This window comes from Rhinolophus sinicus, linkage group LG13 (assembly GCF_036562045.2).
Source record: "Rhinolophus sinicus isolate RSC01 linkage group LG13, ASM3656204v1, whole genome shotgun sequence".
NCBI classification, from domain to species: domain Eukaryota; kingdom Metazoa; phylum Chordata; class Mammalia; order Chiroptera; family Rhinolophidae; genus Rhinolophus; species Rhinolophus sinicus.
The window spans coordinates 15,060,469-15,080,127 of NC_133762.1; the positions used below are offsets into that span (position 1 = coordinate 15,060,469).

The window sequence follows — 19,659 nt, forward strand, 5'->3', positions numbered from 1 at the left end:
GGCGGCCCCGGCTCGCGTTCGCTCGCCGCCAGAGGACGACCTTTTTCTCTCTGCGACGCGGGGGCCTGGGCCAAACGTGCCCTCAGGGCCCCAGGAGCCCGCCCCCCGCGCCGCGCGGGGCCTCAGTTTCTCGCCCGTGAGGTGAGTTGGAGCCACCTCCGCTCCAGAAAAGCCGTTTCGGGGTGTCAGGCGCCCCCTGTCGCCCTCCGGCCGCTCCCGTGGACAAGTTTCGGAGACCTTTGGAGCCGTGTTGTCCAGAGGGTCCTAATAACAGGTGGCCCCCGCTTTGCTGCTCAGTCGAGAGGGTGTCACTCCAGCGGCTCCCAACGTCCCTGTCACCTGGACGCAGGCTTTTTGTTTCCTTTTTAAACACATTACTTTCCATTGTTAAAGTAGCTTCAGTATTTCTTCTAATTTTAACTGAATCCTGTAGGCTCTGACTCATCCTTTTCACGGCTGAATCATTCCCAATTTTTTTTTTTTTGTTATTTAAAAAAGATTGTGGCCAGGGGTGCTTTGAAATTTGAATGTCCAAGGGCTGGTCTGCTGCGTTCGGTGTTGTAAGCGCGCGAGACGGACACGAATCCCTTGCGGCCGTTGTTAAATGTTTCACACGAAGTCCCCACAAACGTGTTCTGCTCCGCACCAACCAGGTGTCAGCGTCGCGTTCTGCGCACACTGTTCTCCACGGTTATGAACGTCAACGTGGCGCCAGAAACGGGTTGGTTGCGTGTAGCCGTGTTTACGGCAACATCCTGTGCAGACGGAAGCACACGCGCTCCCTAAGCGTTTCCCACTGAACCATGTGACGTGGTGAACTTTCCTTCTTTAGAATGAGGTCAAGTATGCTTTCGTATTAATGTAACAGTAGTTTATGGCCCTACTGGTGGACATGTATGACCAGTTTTTCTGCTGTTACAAAAAAAAGGCAGTAAACTGCTTTATGCGTGCCTTGTGTTACGGTCTGAATTGTACCCCTCAAATTTCATATGCTGAAGACCTGCCCCCCCCAGGACCGCAAATGTGACTGTATTTGGAGACAGGTTCTTTAAAGAGGTGACTGAGTTAAAATGAGGTTGTTAGGGTGGGTCCTCCCTAATCCAACATGACTAGTGTCTATGTAACAAAAGGACATTGGCCACAGTCATGTAGAAGGCGGGAGGCGTGTGAAGACACAGGGAGAAGACAGCCGTCTACACGCCAGGGAGAGAGGTCTCAGAAGAAGCCAACCCTCCCAACACCTTGAGCTGGCACTTCCCATTCTCCAGAACTGGGAGAAAATAAACTTCTGTTGCGTGAGCCGTCTGGTCTGTAGCATTTTGTTACGGCCGCCCTAGCAAACCAGCCGCCTTGCTTGGACAGGAGTAATAGGTGGCGTGTAACAGAAAATTAAATTTTTAAAAAAGTATTTGAAACAAGATAGAGGGCTTTGTTGTTACTGCTTGATTTTTCTTTCACAGAAGCGGTTGGAAACTACGCATCTAGGGCTGGCATTGTGGCTCCATCTGTCACCCAGCCTCCTCCATCAGACTGGCCTGTGGCTTCCATCCCCAAGGTCAGCACAGGTCCAACATGGCTACTGGAGCTCCAGCCATCAAGCTGCCTTTCATCTAGAGGAAGGGGAAGGAAGGCCAAAAGGAGGCTAGCTTTCAGTGGAGACAGCTTCATTTCAGCAGCCTGCCTGGACACTCCACCCAACACTTGTGACTACATCTCCATGTCTGGAACCTGGCCCTCCCAGGTAGGCCGGGAAGCTGTCTCCTAGCTGGATACCTCACTCTAAATGAAACTGGGATTCTGTGATCAAGGGAAAGGAGGACGTGGACGTTGACAAGGCAACTAGCTGACAACCCTCACTCTTAGGTGCGGTGCAGTTCAAATTCTCTCCCTGTACTGCTGGCAGAGAATGTACATTTTCGTGCGGGCATCTATATGGGTACACACTGGGACACTCTCTGTTGACACTGAGCAGAAACAACTCATAAGAAAAAGAGGGTTTTTTTCTTTTCTTTTTTGAACTCATAGGGGAAATGTCATAAGCTTTCTCCCCAGGGCGCACTGCTCCACCCAGTGGCTCTGAGCCCTGTCCTGGTGCAGTCATGCTAAGAAAACATGCACAGCTGTGGTCGATCATGTGCTCTGCTGGGAGGGGTCATCCTGGTCATTCATTTCACCAGCTGCCAAGTGAAGGTGCCGACGTGCAGGGAATCCTGGTCCACAGGATCTAGTTATACAGAAAACAAGTTATTTACTGCTTTGCAGAAATGGTTGGGATTGTAGAAATAATTCCAGGGCTACTGACTTTCATCTAAGGAGGAAATTCATTTTATAACCCACTGATGTGAAAACATCTGGAGTGACTGCGTGTTCACTATTTTGGCATTTGGAACTTGATTCAGTTCAACTCTGAGAATTTATTCACTAAGGGCCTTCTGTCAGCCAAGGCCCAGGTAAGGCGCTAATGGGAAGGTTACTGTCACAAAGTCCCTGCGTGAAAGGTGCAGACTAGCAGAGGAGGTAACCAGGACACAGCAGGTTATAGGCGTTCAGGTCCTGAAGGGATGGTCTGATGATAACAGTGTCTCTACTTTAAATAAGAGGAAACCCCAAGCAGTGGGATTCCAAATCAGCTGTATTTTATTTATGTAATTTTCAGTTACAGTTGGCATAAATCAGTTGTATTTTAAAATGGGGGGATGTACATAAACACACCGAGGCCTTCAAAACACCGATAGCTACGGTTCTCTCCACTAAGATATAAGGGGGGGAAAAAGTCTAATATCAACTGAAATTCTAAGAATACTGCTTAACACATATTACTTATAATGCTGCAATTGCCTGGAAAATGTCCTTCCTTATAGGATTCTGGCAAATGGAAAATACACCCAAAGATCATTAGCCAGTAAGGCAGTGGGATGGAGAATTGGTCTGTGAACGCAAGGGTCAGCCCCACGCAGGGCTCTCTGGTAAACTAGATTGGAGGAAGTTCTAGCTCTCCCACATCTTGGGACCCGAATGCTCAGTGTGCCCACCATGGCATAGCTGGTCTGGCACACAGGCCTCCCTCAGCCACTCAGCTTCAGGTGAACAGAAAGCCAGCATGGCGGGGGGAAGGGTGAGGGGTGGGGGTGGGGCAGAGATGGGACCCCCACACACACATGGAGGAGGTCCTGCCCGTGTGTGCTTACTGTATGGGGACCCAGCACACCAGGCAGCAGGAGGACATGCTGCGGAAGGAGTGTACCCCTTCACAGCCATCCTGCTCCCCAACTAGCCTCGGCCGGTGAATGTCAGTCTCATTCATCACCTGTGGAGATGAGTACGTCAGGGAAAAGGGAGGGGAGGCGTGAATTTTGCAGACATACACTTCTCTCCTTTAGAAGAGCGATTGAAAGGAAGATAATAAAGGGTGATGTTTGCCTGTGTGTAAGAAAGATTTCCTGAGACTGAGTGGGCCCCTCTATGAGCACAAAAATAAAACGGGGACACTGCTGCAAAGGAAAGGCACGTTAGGGCAGAGAATGCCCCAAACTGATCTACCAGACGCAGCGTGCTTATTGGTCTGTTAAGTCTGGCGTGCAGTGGGAAAGTTGGGTGTGAAACACAGCATGCCTTAAAAGGGAAGGAAATCCTAACACAAGACACGATCAGTGAACCTTGAGGACATTATACTAAGTCAAATAAGCCAGACACAGAAGGACAAATATTGTCTGATTCTCCTTATATAAGGTACCTAGAAGAGTCCTATTATAGAGACAGAAAGTGGGATGGTGGTTTACAGGGGCTGGGGGGAGAGGGGAAGGAGGAGTTATCGTTTAATAGGGACAGAGTTTCAGTTTGGGAAGACGAGAGAGTTCTGGAGATGGATGGTAGTGATGGCTGCACAACGCTGAGAATGTACTTAATGCCCCTGGACTGTGGCTAGTTCACAACAATGGATAAGATGGTAAACTTTATGTCATGACTATTTAACCACAATATCATAAACAAGTGCTCATTGGGTGGCTGCACCACCTAGAACAGGAAGGAGGGGTGATGTTTCCCCACCTGCCTGCCCCGCCTGTCAGTTCCACTGCTCCCCCCCAAACCCTCAGACAGCTCTGCTGACATCCTGCTCACTCATTCACTCAGTAAATTCCTCCCAAGCAGCGCCTTGAGCCACACACTGAAGCACACTCTTCAGCGGCCAAGCCCTTTCCTGCACGGTCCCAGCTTCCTCTCGTCTGCTCCGTTCACCTTCCTTCCCCCAGCCAACCCTTTAGTCCACACCTTTTCAGTTCTCTCACTCAGTTTCCATTTTAATGAAGAATACTTTGCACAGTACCTTTGGCTCGTGATATTTTAATTTTAAAAAAGGCTTAGAAGGTGTAATGGGTGGAGATTTCTAAAGAGAACACCCTTGCTCGGGTGACTGTAGGGGATGACACAAACAGCCTTCCTCTGTTAATCAACTGAAACTAAATTATGCTACAGCAACAGACAATCCAGTGGCTTAACACGGAGTTTACCTTTTGCTCACATTTTATGTCCAGCGCAGGTCAATGGAGGGTCTGCTCCACGGTCATCACGACGCTCCACCATCTTTCAGCCGCACCATCTAGAACACAGGCTCCGGAGTAGTTACAGCAAGGGAGGAGAGATGTGAGAATTACAGACTGGCTTTTCACTGCCTCAGCCCCAGATCATGTCCACTGCCTTTCATTGGTCGGAACTGATCACATGACCCTGCGACTGGCCCATTGGTAAGCGGTATTATCTCTATGATCGTTCTTTACTCTGTGCTCTCACTCTCCCACGCGTGGAATGGAGATTCCTTATTTCTGTGACTGTGTTGCCCTCTTTCAACTCTTGTCTCCAGAAGGGGTAGAGCCCTCATTTTCCTTACATGCCCCACAGAGGGTCTGACACAAGGTAGGTGCCCAGTGTTCATAGAATGAATGCAGTAAAGGGGACCTAAAGGAAGGCAGGGGTGGCACCTGGAAGGAGCAGTTTAGGAGGAGCTGCCCTATCTGAAAAATCCTATGAGATTTTTAAAGCTAAACCAATTGACTACGAACACGGGACAATCTGTGTCACACGGCTCACTGTTGGGGGTACAAGGTCTCCAGCAGTGACAACAAAATAGGCTGCATACATAGAAGAAAAGGAAAAACAGGACCCCAGGGGCACCAGGTGGCTTTGGGGAAAATCCTCTGATCCCAGAGCAGTTTCGTGAATAAGCTGGGCGTAGAGGGACGGGCTGACTTCTTTCTCACAGCAGGTTTTTGGAGCTAAGTAGGGTTAGGGTGGTACTCCTGGGTTACCACGGAAAGAGCTGAATTTGTCCAACTGTTTTTCCCTCATAGAAAAACAAAAGGGATTAACCCTACAGAATTGCTGCTGCTTTAGAAAATCATCGGTTTTATTGGCCTTGGTTGACAAGTGGGTTTATCCATATTCTAGAAGGTATCTAAGCTCACTTGGTTATAAGTAGGGTGACTACCCACTCAGCTTTGTATCTGTTGTTCCTGGTTAATTTATTCATAGCATGTCGCAAACTTGGCTCTCAAAACTGTTTAAGTTTGGATGGTAAACTGCAAGGTCATCCTAGTTATAAGTAACATTGGCAACTGGCTGAAAAAAGGTGACTCCAGGTCCTCGGAAGGGACAGAGGAGCAAACATGTCTGTTGGCTGAACACGCCCAGCTTGTGCCAGGTTGGCAGCTGGAGGGCCTGTTTCAGGACAGGGTGGGGAACTTGGTGGGGAGGAAATCCAGGTGCTTGAACCACTACCTCCTGGAGAATAGGGTCTGGGAAAACAGGAGGTTGGGGCAGCCCCTGCGCCCCCTTGTACCTGCCCTCTTCCTGAGCTTAGGAAGGCACTGAAGGCATCTGAGTGTCCGTGTCCTTGCCGGGAAACCAGGCATAACAGTGTTTCCCTCCAAGGGCTGGGCCTCTGGTACCCCGTTATGTGGCCAGGACCTAGACGTTAAGAGGGCCAACTGCGCTGCTCACAGTTCCTTCTAGCAGCCACGATTTATGAGCCAGGTACCCAGTGGTCAGCGCACAATATCTGGTTTTGAGGTGAGAAAATGATACTTGGGGAGAGAACTTGCACGAGGTCACAGACTCAGAAATGGTTGGGGGGAGTCTGGTGCAGCGCCCGCGCTCGGACTGCATAGGGGACATTGTGTGAGAGGAAGGATGCGGCCTGCACCCAGCCGCGCTCCTCGGACTCCATATCCAGTGCTCCTTCCTAACCCTGCACGGCCCCTCAGATCCCACAGTGGGAGCCGATCAACCAAATAAAAGGCGGGGGGAGAGCTTGGGAAACCGGACGATGCCCCGCAAAACGCCAAGACGGGAGCCCAGCAAGCCATCAGGGGATGGTATCGCGTGTCCTCCCCCATGCAGTCCAGAAAACAGGTCACCTCTGAGACTTGTTCCCTGGGCGGGGAGGACGCGTGGAGCTCCTGCCTGGCTGAGCGCTTACGTAAGGCCAGTAGGCGGCTGCGACCCAGCTCCTCGGGGCTCGCGCAGAGCCCTGGCCGGGGCGGCCTCCCTCCTGTCCCCCCGCGACCCCATGCCTCTCCCCGGGGACCGCGGGAAGGCCCGGGCCCCCCGGCCGGACCCCGGCATCCGGGGTGGGCGGTGGCGTCCTCCTGCAGCCGGCCGCTTCCCGGGGGAGGAGCAGCGCATCGCGCAAGCATCCGGGAGCGGCGAGGGGGCGGGGGAAGGCGAGAGGAGGAAGCGGGATTTAAACGAAAGGCGGTGACGCCACACAAAAGATTTCTATAGGCTCCAGGGAGGCTGCGGCCGAGGCGGCGGCGGCGGCGAGCGGGGGCGAGACGGGCCGGGACCAGGACAGCCTCCAGCAGCCCGGCGGACGGACGGCGCGCCCACGGCCGCGCTCCGAGGTGCCGCGCGAGGAGGAGGCGGCGTTTCCCGCTGCCTTTCGGCCCCCGCCCTTCCTTTCAGTTTCTCCGGCTCGCTCGGAAGTTGGAGGTTGACAAAAATGGCAGGAGCCGGGACCCGGGCGGGTGGCCGCAGCGCGGCGGGGACCTTCTGAGTTGGCCGGGCCGCCGGGGACACGCACGCTGGGCGGCCGATGCTCAGGGCCCAGGGTCCCGGGAGAGCTGAGCCGCTGCGGGCCCGAGGCGAGGAGGCGCCGGGCATGGACTCGCGCCGACAGCCGGCGGCGGGCCGCGGGGCGCGCGGGGCCGGAGGGTGTGCCGCCCGGGCGCCGGGCCGGGCTCTGTGAGCCGCGAGGCGGGAAGGGCCGCCGGGCGTGGCGGGCGGGCGGGCGGCGGGCAGAGCGCGAGCGGGCGGCCGCTGTGCACAATCCGAGCAGCTCCCGCCCGACTCATTCGGCGCGGCCGCGCCAGCACCGGCCACACCCTCGGCCCCGCTGCCTCCGCCGGGCGGCTTCCCGAGAGTCGGAGGCAGGAGATGCGCCGGGGCGGCCGCGCGTCCCCAAGCGCCAGCCCCGAACGCCGTCGCGGGGAAGTGCTGCCGGGCGGGGTCCCGGAGCCTGAAGCCCACGTGCGCCGCCGAGCCGAGGAGGCTGACAGCAGAGCCCGCCCGGGCCGCCGCGCGCGCTCCCCCCCGAGGAAGGGATTTTGATTTCAAAGAAAGAAAGGAAGGAAGGAAGGACAACTCCCAGCTTCCCCTCCCGCCCTCCTGCTCCGGCGGCCGGGCCGGGCCATGCCCAGGAAGGCGGCGGCCGCGGCCCGGCAGAAGGGACTTTCCTGGCGGCCCGGCGACGAGGAGCGCGGACTGTGAGTTTGTTGCGCATGGTTCATGGTTCCTGCAAGCCCTCCGGGAGGCCGAACGCCACAGCCCCTCCCCGCGCCGCGAAGAACCTCCTGCGTCCCCTGGTCCACGGGCTCTCCCTGCGCCGCCGCCGGCCCGCGTCCTCCGCCCGCGGCGGTGGATGGCATGATGGTGCGGGGAAGGCACCGCGGCCCTGGCCAGCTGAGTCGCGACGGCCGCGGGGGCGGCGGCGGTAGTGGCAGCGGCGGCGGTAGCGGGCTCCCCAGCGGCATGCCAGTGCCCCCCGGGCGCGATGGCTAGCGGCAGCGCGGGGAAGCCCACCAGCGAGGCGGCTTCTCCGGCTCCTGCGAGCGCCGTCAGCGGGGCCAGCTCGCAGCCTCGGAAGCGGCTGGTGTCCGTCTGCGATCACTGCAAGAGCAAGATGCAGCTGGTGGCCGACCTACTGCTGCTGTCGAGCGAGGCGAGGCCTGTGCTCTTCGAGGGCCCCGCCTCCGCCGGTGCCGAGTCCTTTGAGCAGTGCCGGGACACCATCATCGCGCGCACCAAGGGGCTCTCCATCCTCACCCACGACGTGCAGAGCCAGCTCAACATGGGCCGCTTCGGGGAGGCGGGGGACAGCTTGGTGGAGCTGGGTGACCTGGTGGTTTCGCTGACGGAGTGCTCTGCCCACGCGGCCTACCTGGCGGCTGTGGCCACACCGGGCGCACAGCCTGCGCAGCCTGGCCTGGTGGACCGCTACCGCGTGACGCGCTGCCGGCACGAGGTGGAGCAGGGCTGTGCGCTGCTGCGCGCCACCCCGCTGGCCGACATGACCCCGCAGCTGCTGCTGGAGGTGTCACAGGGCCTGTCGCGCAACCTCAAGTTCCTGACGGACGCGTGCGCCCTGGCCAGTGACAAGTCCCGGGACCGCTTTGCGCGTGAGCAGTTCAAGCTGGGCGTCAAGTGCATGAGCACAAGCGCGTCGGCGCTGCTGGCCTGCGTGCGCGAGGTCAAGGCAGCGCCCAGCGAGCTGGCGCGTAGTCGCTGCGCGCTCTTCAGCGGGCCGCTGGTGCAGGCGGTGAGCGCGCTGGTGGGCTTCGCCACCGAGCCGCAGTTCCTGGGTCGCGCGGCAGCCGTGAGCGCCGAGGGCAAGGCGGTGCAGACCGCCATCCTAGGTGGCGCGATGAGCGTGGTGTCGGCCTGCGTGCTCCTGACCCAGTGCCTCAGGGATCTGGCGCAGCACCCCGACGGGGGCGCCAAGATGTCGGACCACAGGGAGAGGCTGAGGAACTCGGCCTGCGCCGTGTCTGAAGGCTGCACCCTGCTATCTCAGGCTTTAAGGGAGAGGTCTTCGCCCAGGACTTTACCGCCAGTGAATTCCAATTCTGTGAATTAGCGCCCATCCACCCACCCGGTCTCCCTTCTTCCACCCCCAGACTAAAGGAAGATACTTAATGTCTGCCCCTCTCCATTTATACCAAAGAAATCATAGGTGAAAGCTCCCCCCCTACCCTACCATGTTACGTGCTCGAGAGGAGTGTTCCAGAAGGCAGGGCCATGCATCCAATGTACACGCGCACTCGAAGGGCTCAGTGCCCAGCAGCCCATGCACGGTGGACCTGGAGAGGGAAGATGTGTAATCTGCTGTTCGCGGTGTGACCCCCACCCCACCCCAGCTCCTCTTCAGGAATCCCTCAGCTAAATTTTTATTATTAATTAATTTGGCAGGAAGGAGGTCATGGGTTCATTTCTTTTTTGGTCTTTTTTTTTCCTAATTAAAAGAAAGGTTACCTCAGTTTTCACTCCTTAGACATGGATGTAGCTACCTTTTTTTGTATGTTGTTATTTTTTTAAGTTGGATTAGGCGTATACTTGGTATGGAAAGAGTATGATTTTGCCATGTGATTTGCAAATGGGGGGAAAGCTACTGTGAGTGTGTGTTTTATTTTTTAATTTACACTATAGAGTGATTTTTTTCCCCCAATGTCAAGTTTTTACCTTGCATGTACTGGAGTATTTATTTCATCTATTAAAATGTTATGTTTCTCAGATGGCTTTTTGCAGTTATTACAGATTTTCAGTGATTGTGGTGTTGCATGCTGCATGTCATCAATGGAAAGGCACCCTGGGAAGTCTGCTTCGGGAGCAGTGAGGTGGGTCCCCAATCCTCAACCCTCTGTTTTTCCTCAAGAGTTAACTTCTGAGCAGCCTAGGTTTCAAGAAGAGGGAGAGTCTGACTTGTATCCTGCCTGTCTTTATCAGATTCAGGCTCTTCCTTATCCTGCGTGGGGCGCCAGCCTTCCCAGGTCAGAGGACGGCGTGGTGTGGAACTGTAAACGTACCTTACATCAGATGGCAGTGTGCGCCTCTTCTGTGGGCAGGTATATTCAGACAAGATCCCAGTGCTCGTGAGTTTAGAAGAAAGCGTAGAGCGTTCTAGGCCAATAGAGGGACAGATATTCTGGAAAGTGTTAAGAACTTTCTAGATTCAGCATAATTGCAGCAAAAGGTTTGTTTTTGTGACTTTGATCTAAGACATGCCCTGGTTTGATTGTATGTTGGAAGAATGCTCTGTTAATTGAAATGTAGAGCTATTTAAAAAGGTGGTTTGTCCTTTCTGCTGGCATTTTTAAGAAAAACATTTGGTGGGGGGAGGGGTGTATAGTTTTGCTGAATCTTGTGAAGTTTTGGACATTTTCCCACTGAAAGTACAATGGATTTATTTGCACTGCCTGCCCTGGGAGAGCCCCGTGGATAAAAACTCATGTGCTTTAAATTGGCTCAGTTTACATTTTCCTTGGGATTTGTTGTGGCTAAGCCTTTGCAGTTCCCACGAATCTGAAAATGTTTCACCATAATATGTTAGAGAAAAATCTTAGTGACTGTTTTTACTTGAATGCTGTCTTTATTACGAGAATTTCATATTCAGCGTGTAAAATGTCTTTAAACCCATCTTGAGTAAGACTAAGACTGTTTAGCTTCTCTGAATTTGAAGTTTGAAAAGTCATAAAGTGGTGGGGTATATACATGCATTTTCTTTTAACCCTCGGTTGAGAAAGCTGGTGTGTTTTTCTCTTAGGTCCTGGTAGATTTAAATTTTGAAGGTCTTTAAAAGATGAAAATGAGCTTGAGAATGCTTGGTCCTCTCTCCCAGCCCATCTAAACTCTGGGTCAGGTTCAGCAAGTGTTTGGGGGGAGGGAAGCTAACTCATTGACAGCCCTGCATGCCCATAGGAATTTTTCCTTCTTTTTATTTATTGGATTTCCATAAGAAATACTAGAGTTTGTAATTATATGGTTCATTTAGCCTATGCAGACCACAAAGGAGAAACTTGAAAGGAACAAAGAAAAATAAAATTAAGGCCAGAAATCTGTAACTTTGATATTTGATTAAGAAAGAATTGCCATTGTTCCTTGGAAGCATTTCTTGCAGAAGCAATTTGAAGGACAATGCAAGCCCCCCTGCCCCTACCCCATCACTTCCCCAGTTACTTGGATGCTGCAAAGTAGCTCGTCCCCCAGTTCATTGTGGAACTTCTTTTCCTCTTAGTCAAGCGGTAACATTTTTTTGTATTTATGTTAAGATTTTGTAATATTCAAAATCTCTGTTCCGAATTGTTGAGTTTCAATGGTGTGTTCATCTCTTTTTTCCTCCTCTGTCCCTCAGATAAAGTTTAGGGTTTTCCTTCCCGCAGGCGGCTTGACATGAATTCTGCTTGTATTTTTCACGCAGGGATCAGGACACCCGCCTCAGGAAAGCACCGTCTCGCTGTCTGTCCGCTTGGCTGGGCACAGGGCTGGGCACAGGCCTTTGCCATTTTAGCTGTTTCCAATGTACCAGTTTGCTACGCTTGTTTTTAAACTAGCCCTGATTTTTAAAAAAGGGCATCTCAGACCTATTTCATTGGGTTTAATAAGGTCAGCAGAGATACTGGTTCCAGGAATAAAATCATGGTGGCCTGATTTTTTTTTTTTTTTTAATTAAACCACACTAGAGTTCATTGAAGACATCAGTCCTTGGGCTCTTCTGACTTCCAAGGGCAAGATTTCTTACACAGGCTTAATGGGCGCCGTCCTGGCCGGGGATGTTGCAAACCTTCCTTTGAATGGTCACGAGAGAAGGAAATCATTACGGCTAAGTTCTCGGAACAGAAGCCATTATTTATGACCGTCGCCCCAAGTAAATGGGACCAAGGCTTTCAAACTCAAGACTTAACTCGAAAAAAGCACAGCTCTGTCTTTCCTTGGCTGTTTTAAGATTGGTCTTCTATTACTCGTTTGGTTTGATGTTAGGGAATGCAAAAATTATGTGTGTGTGTGTGTATGTGTATGTATCCCCCCCCCCACCCTTGCCCTCATTTCCACCAGTTTATTTAAAATTTACAGTCATATTTCTCAAAAAATATTTATAGAGTTTTAAAATTCTGGACGTGTCAGGTACATCTGATTGGTTGTGTTACACTTTTTTTTAAGCTGGCATAGGGATCTAAAATATTTGACAGTTTGAAATAGCTAATTTTAACAGAAACACCTGTTTTTCGGAATGAATGTGACTATGGCAACATGCAGATCAGGCAGAAGATTTGAAACCCTCCTGCTCCAGGAATGTGAAAAGACTTACAGAGGAAACCCCCAAAACCTCAGTAGCACTTTGACCTGTGGGGCCATTTCCTGGGGTGCCCTCTGGGCTCCGGTTTCTAGCAACCGGACAAACCCTCTCTTGGTTTCCCGTGTGGCCACACGTACTCATGTTCTCTCCAGGCACTGGTTTTTATGAGTATGTGTGAAATAAATTGGCCTGTTTCATCTAGAGTGTTCTCTTCAGGGTCGTTTAGATAGGCGAGTTGTCACTTCCACTTCAGTGGCAGAAGCCTCCCAGATTGAACTGTCCAGAGAGTATGGAGAAAAAGGTACTAGTGTCTGATTGGGGTGGGTGTGATTTAACTGGAGAGCCCTGAGGGTCAGGGCTGTAGTGCCTGGCGTGGGTCATTTTGAAGTGAACGTGTGTACAAGATGCCTGCAACAGGTACACATAAGCAACTAGTAAAATTGTTTCTAGAAATGAGTTATAACGGTCATTCATTCTGCAAAAGTTGATTGGGGTTCAGCCATGTGGGACACTGGGGTACCGCTGTGAGTGAGACGTGGTTCCCCCCCTGCAGAGGCTCCGTGGCCCCGGACCTGCAGCGCCAGCAGTGTCCTGGGCCCGTTCTCAGGCCTGCTGCGTCGGAAGCTCTGGGCTGGAGCGTCTGCTTGTGTCTGCTGCCCGAGAACCACTGGCCTGCTGGGCCTGCTCGGTGTCCCCTGGCTCTGCAAGGCCCCCGCGCTTCTGCAGGGGGAGGCGGCAGCTTTCGTGCCGCTTCTGTGTTTACTCAGGTGTTGGTTCTCCGGGCAATGGTGAGCCCTCTTCTTCAGGTAGAGACGATCATTTCATCTCCCCTGCCAATAGGAGGTTTTGGGGTGTGTGTGCGCACGCATGCAGCAGTACAGAGTTCTCCCCTCTGCCTGTCACCCTTGGGCATGAACTACACTCAGTAAACCAGCCAATGAGCCTCCTATGCTTTTGCATGTTGTTGACTCCGGTCCTGGAAAAATGGACCTGGCACACAACCTAATTAAAAAACAACCCTTTGGGTCTTTGACTGCCCAAGAAAGAGCACTTTGCTATGGAGTTTGTAAAGGACTATTCGCAACCCAATGAAGCACAGACTTCAGAGCTCATTGAGAGAGACGTAGAGTGTGCGGAATACTCAGGAAATGCGCCCTTTATCGCCGTCCAGGCGCCAAGTCAGGGTGGTCTGCAGAGCTCCCTGCTCACAGGCGTGGTCCTGGGAGCGGTGCTGGCGTCGCCCAGGAACTGGGTGGGCACCAGGATCTGGGCCTCACCCCAGACCTTCTGGGCAGCTTGATTTGAGAAGCACTGTTTGCGGAGATAAAAGTTGTGGCCGTGACTGAATCATGACCTTATTCTTTACTGTGGGAACGTAGCCACTTACCAGGTTTACGTAGACCTTTTCAGTTTATCAAGCACATTCACGTGCATTATGTACTTGGGGCCTTAGAGAAATCGGGTGAGGTAGGCAGGATTACTCACGGGCGGGCCGTCTAAATGTCCCTATGCCTGTTGTCCCACTGTGGAAGTTAAATGCGATGCATTCCCATGCCGGAAGGCCTTGGGATGAGATTGTAGTTCTACCTCATGCGGTCATCAGGAGGGGGAGCTGAAACACTGCCTGTTCCGATGGCCTTGCCTTTGCCCTCCCAGTGATGTGACACAGACGCTGCGCCGTGATCACCTCACGGTGACCCAAGAGCACAGCCTGTCTGCTACGTCTGCCTCGACGTGGCTAACCATCCGGGTGCTCTGAAACCCTGAGGTCTTAAAGTCTGCAAACCACGAAGTCGCTCAGACATTTTGGGCTTCAGGGAGGAGTTTGAGTGCTAACTGAGATTTGTTAGCATGATTTAAAAGTGAATCCATGTGCTGATTTTAAACCTTATTCGTTAAGAACATACCTGTATCCAGATTATGCCAAAGTGGACACATAACTTTTTTAATCCTGTGTTTCGGGAAGGGAAATATATACCAGGGGTGCCAAAAAAATGTATACACATTTTACGAAAGGAAAACTATTAAAATTGTAATACTCAATATACGCCGACAATGAAAGATGAATACAACTCACGTGTGACTTCTGCAATTACAAGAGGTGCTCAGAGTGGTTCCCATCAGCGTAATTCTAAAAGTTTTTTCCTTTCTTAAAATGTGTGTGTGTGTGTGTGTGGGTGGGTGTATATATATAATATATATAATATATATATATTATATATATATATACATATGTATGTATTTTTGGGGGGCACCCTCTGTATATGCTGTGTATTTGAGGTTAATGAGTGAGCCCTGAAAAAACCTCTGCTCACACGCAGTATTTGACCTATGTGTTGGGGTTTCTGACTTTGGTCTAATTTTCCTAAATTTTAAATGCTACTCAAGATACTTAGTCAAGTGAAAATTCACTGATAGTTGCCGTGATTATATTATCAGTCAGCTTTTTAGGAGAGATTGATGTCAGCCCGCTGAAGTGGGAAACCGAGGTCCATTTGGTGCTTTCTGATGCTCTTTCAGTCTTAGCTTTTCTTCTCTCGATGACCATCAGCTTCCTGTCCTAAACTAATTGGCAAGTCAAACCAGAACCTTCCCTCAGGTAGCCGGCCAGGTGGCTCAGGCGGTTAGCGCTCCATGCTCCTAACTCCGAAGGCTGCCGGTTCGATTCCCACATGGGCCAGTGGGCTCTCAACCACAAGGTTGCCGGTTCAACTCCTCGAGTCCCACAAGGGATGGTGGGCTCCGCCCCCTGAAACTAAGATTGAACACGGCACCTTGAGCTGCGCTGCCGCTGAGCTCCCAGATGGCTCAGTTGGTTGGAGCGTGTCCTCTCAACCACAAGGTTGCCAGTTCAACTCCCGCAAGGGATGGTCGGCTGTGCCCTCTGCAACTAGAAAATGGCAACTGGACCTGGAACTGAGCTGCGCCCTCCACAACTAAGACTGAAAGGATAACAACTTGAAGCTGAACTGCACCCTCCACAACTAAGATTGAAAGGACAACAACTTGACTTGGAGAAGAGTCCTGGAAGTACGTCCTGTTCCCCTTCCCCAATAAAATCTTTAAAAAAAAAAATTTTTCCTAAAAGTTTTCTTGGCGAATAGGTTTTACTTAAACATTTCTTTTCCTGTAAGCTCCATGATAAAGATATTTTTAAAAAACATAAATATGATTCTAGTTTTGTTACCACTTGGAATTTAATTTTTGAAGTGCTATGGAACGTTGTAGAACTGATGAAAATAGATCATCTGATTATTTCAACTATCTTTGCAATTTCCATGATACCATTTCGTTAGGTGGAGTCTGCACCGGGGCCTTAGATGTGGCACGTCACCGTGCAGATGGCTGCAAATCCCACGTGGCTCAGCCACCATGACAGGTAACTCAGAACAAAATCAGACTTTTTCCACCTGGATTCCCATGTCACTAAAGCAGAACTAGTGGCTGAATAGATAGGAAATGGTTTTTAAAATGAGCCTACGAAGAGGCTCAAGTGTTCCAGTTTCTTCGTCTCTCTCCCAAAGCTTCTTGCCCACTAAGATTTCTAGAAACACCGGCAGTTCTTGACTTCATCCTGGGCACAGAATACCTGACAGATCCACAGTAATAATAGGTGAGGGTATGAGGCCATTGTCACAGGGTCAGGATGCCAGCAATGGGTCGGGAATAGTTGGGTTGGTAAGTCTGAGGTTGAAGCGTTTCTGCTGTATAACCGCTTCCTGGGCGTCTGGGACAGGGTTAGGCTCGTTCTCGCTGTCACTTTTCTTAAGAGGAATGACTACAAGCCACCAGCCAGGAACTGTCAGACGCAATCCCAGAAGCCCCATCCTTTGTCATCCTCAGTGAGATCAGTGTGAGGTGCTGCTGTTTGTCTTCCGTTACAGATGCTCTCTGGTGTCACGTCTGTGCAACGGCCCGGGGAGCGCGTCTGAGGAGCCCTCACTGCTCGCGTGACTGAGGAGGCCTTTCACGCGTCTTGCCTTTAGATTCGGTCAATGGTCTTAGTGTCACGGAGGCCATTTCCTTTTTGGACACATGAGGGTTATTCACTTTAAATGGTACAAGGAAAAGATTTAAAATGTATGTTAAAAATAGGTGAGCTTGTGATCGTTTCCCTTGACATTCGCGTGGTGTGAACGTCTCTGGATTGTCAGCTCTCAGGGCTGAGACTTGAGCTGTGTCTGCCATCTTAATAGTTTGGAAAGTGAGTTCTGCAGTGTCCGCTGGGAATTCACTTCGATTTTTTGAAGGACTTCCTAATTGCCTCACCTAAATTGTTCCTCCTGCATTGTCTTGGTCCATTTTTTTTCTGGCTGACAAGAGAATGGCTCATGAACTCCACGCAGAGCACAGGACACTCACTGGCGCCTCTGGGATGTCGCGATATTGGGAGCCTCCCCCTGGCGTTCTCAGCAGTCTCCAGTAGACATTCCGCACGACGGAGTTTGTGTCAGGAGTTGGAAGGCGGAGATCTGCTTAGAATGTGGTACACGTGATAAATCCCGAGGCCTGGACGAGCCCGTCCTCGGTGTCAGGAGGCTCCTGCAGTCTCGGTCTCTGGCTGTTTCAGACCCTGTGCCTTAGAGGTGATCACCGTGGGCCTATTGTCCTGGCAGCTAGGACAAAGCATGTTGGCATCAGAACTGGTCTTTCCTACTATCGGTGCCAGGTGACCAGAGAGAACTGAAGTGGGAATTTCACTGAATTTCTTTTCTGTGCAGCTGGAGGGTAATTTCAGTTTGAGACTGCAGATGCCTTACGGAGTGGGCTCTATTCCAAGGCCTAGGGCTCATTTGCTTTTCTGGTCATTAACTTGGAGTAGCGCTGATGCAGAGTGTAGGGCTGTTTCGGGACTAGGTCTGCTCTGCATGAGGCAGAACAGCGCCGCCCCCCCCCCCCCCCCCCCCCGCTGCCATCATCGAGGCTGCTGGCCTGACCTCGGTTCAGGAGTCCTGGCTGGGGCCGGTGGGGCCCATTTACCTGCAGAAGGGTCCTGGGCCTGGCTGTCCACCGTCTTTGCAGATCGCCAAGAGCTGAGCTGGGGCACCTACCTGACGCTGCATCTGGTCAGGAGGGGGGGCAGCTGATAGGCTGGGGGCCTTCCAAGGCAAGAACCGGTCTTTTTCGTCTCTGCTGGCCCTGGCAGGCGGCCAGTGTTTGTCTAGTGGAAGAGAAGCAACGGCTGGCGTGTTCAGCGCGCCTGCACTGTTAGCCAGGGCTGTCCATTTTGTCTTTCAATCCCTAAGGCAGCCCTTTGAGGTGTGAGGACTCGTTCTGTTTTACAGACCAGGGCGCTGCACTGACGCACTTGCCCAGGGTCACAAAGCACCAAGCACAAAGCAGTGGGTGAAGACACGGCGGAGGCCTGTCTGACGGATCCCGGCGTTCTTAGGACTGGGCTGCCCGCAATGAGTGACTGCATTTCTAGGAGGGAGTGCCCCCCCCCGCCCCCACGAGGTAGAAATGTTCCCGGCTCCGCTCTTGTTTAACCTCACCAATGAGGATCTTTGTGGGTCTCCTCCGGAGCCTCTGGTTCGAGCCCCGCCTGGATACCCTGGGCCCCTCACAAGCCTCCGGCAGAGCTGGTTACGTGGACAGATGGCTTCCTCTCTGCTGTGTGGTCCTGGCGTCCCGGAGGGGGCTGGAGGAAGCTCGAGCTCTGCTTTGTCCGGTAACCTCCACTTGGATTTCTCGGATGCGCATGTCTTTGTCATTGGCTCACTTGCAACACTCCATGGTTCCCCATTGACTGGACGCTAAGAGCCAAGCTTGCAATGGAGGCAGCTCCAGCTAGTCTGGTCTCGGCTCCCTGCAAACGACATGTCACCCGGAATAGTACTTGTAGACTTCCTTCCATCGTCATACTCGATCTTCTGAGCTTCCACGCAAGCTGCCTTCCTGGAAAGCGCATCTGCTCCCTGTTCTCCCCTCCCTACGTCCTGACTGCAGCCCGGGGGTCCTGGGGGTGCCTGGAGGCCCCACCTGCCCTGCTTCGTACTCATCAAGTTATTCTCATTCTGTTCACCTGTCCTGTTCCCAGCCTGTCGCCATCTGCTGGTAGAGTCATCCTTCTGTCTCGCGTGACGAGTGCATAGTCGGCCCGTAAACATCTCTGCATGAGCACGTGCAATGTTCATGGTCCTGTCGAGCTTCAGAGAGGAAGAGCGCAGGAGTAAGTCTTTCCTTAACCTTTCCCTCGGCCTGGCTCTCTAGTCCCTGAGCCAGGGCTTTGGAAGGCTCCTTTCTGCACCCGTTCCCGAGCGCCAGCTGCACTGCCAGGCCCTCGTCCAGGCCCTCACCGGCCTCCCCAAGACGGTGCTGCACGCTGAGGCTCCTTGGCTGCAGCCTGGTCAGGCGGCCACGTCAGGCCTGCTTTCGTCATCTTCCTCGCCATCGCTTGTGCTTTGATGCAGCAAATTTAGACCCGACACTGCAACTTCAAGTAGTCGTATTTCAACATGTTTCTGAGCCCCGAGAGTGTGCCACTGGATGGGTCCCACAGTGGGTAGGACCATGGGCACCATCTCCCAGCACCCCCAGCCCAGACTGCTGTTTCCGCGTGACGGAGCTCAGGCCACCACGTGCTCTGTTCTTAGTGCTGCGCCTCGGCCTCTGCTGGCCTCTGCGTGAGACGTCAGCCTCACCCTGCTGGGCGCTTGAGCTCAGACTGCGTCCAGTGTCCGAAGACCACACCCTTCACTGCTGCAGAAAGGGCCGCTCCGATGCGTCTGGTCCTTTGAAGGCCCTCGAGGGATTTGGGGGGCTCCCAGGGGAGACTTGAGAGGCCCTGGTGGGACCAGACTGCTTCCCGTGCCTCATCTGGGGTCCTCGGGCCTCAGCTAAGTGTGGGCTCTGGGCTGTGAGCTGCGGGACTGGGTGGTAGGCCCAGGGGGCCATGGAAACAAGGTGCCACCCACGAAGGGAGTCTTTTTCCCACAAACGGACTTTGAACCATAATCCCTGGGGGGCCTTTGAAGCCAGCATGAGAATTGACCAACAGATTGAGTCCTGGCTTTCAATCCCGTAATTATTATAATACACAAATTACTCATGACTTGCCGTAATTAGGTTTGGGTTACAATTGTGTACTTAAGCAGAGGTCTGGGGGGAGGGGTGCCCACCAGCGTCCCCTGCTTACGTCTTTCCCTGCCCAGGCCTTGGTCTTGAGAAGGGAGGAATGAAGCTGAAGCCTTTGAGAAAATAAGGCTCTGGTTATGTTACTGAAAGTAAAGGAATTGTTTGAAACAAAGGTCTCGTATCTAGCTGATGATTACACTTTTCCTTCCATTGCAGAAATTGTGGTTTCAGTGGAGTGATAA

The 19,659-nt window shown here is 52.6% G+C and overlaps 2 protein-coding genes and 1 long non-coding RNA gene across 5 annotated transcripts in view; 2 read left to right on the forward strand and 1 right to left on the reverse strand.

Annotated features, from left to right (window-relative positions):
• Nucleotides 1–1,986: 1,986 nt before the first annotated feature.
• LOC141568203 (uncharacterized) lies at nt 1,987–4,646 on the reverse strand. The gene is made up of 2 exons (XR_012491249.1): nt 4,509–4,646; nt 1,987–2,224 (listed from the first exon to the last, which is right to left on the reverse strand). It is a non-coding gene; the product is annotated as an uncharacterized LOC141568203 (long non-coding RNA).
• On the forward strand, nt 4,605–9,782 carry TLNRD1 (talin rod domain containing 1). The gene is made up of 2 exons (XM_019743477.2): nt 4,605–4,742; nt 6,778–9,782. Exon 2 carries the CDS (start codon nt 8,045–8,047, stop codon nt 9,125–9,127), a length of 1,083 nt encoding a protein of 360 aa, XP_019599036.1. The 5' UTR covers nt 4,605–4,742; nt 6,778–8,044; the 3' UTR covers nt 9,128–9,782.
• Nucleotides 4,621–19,659, forward strand: part of CFAP161 (cilia and flagella associated protein 161) — a 60,488-nt gene continuing 45,449 nt past the window's right edge. For 2 of the 3 annotated variants that reach the window (XM_074317688.1, XM_074317687.1), the window contains exons 1-3: nt 4,621–4,742; nt 9,782–9,884; nt 9,994–10,112. The gene's annotated coding sequence lies outside the window, so the exon portion shown is untranslated. Of the gene's footprint in view, nt 4,743–9,781; nt 9,885–9,991; nt 10,113–19,659 lie in introns of those variants that run through there. The other variant, XM_074317684.1, reaches the window with a different exon arrangement.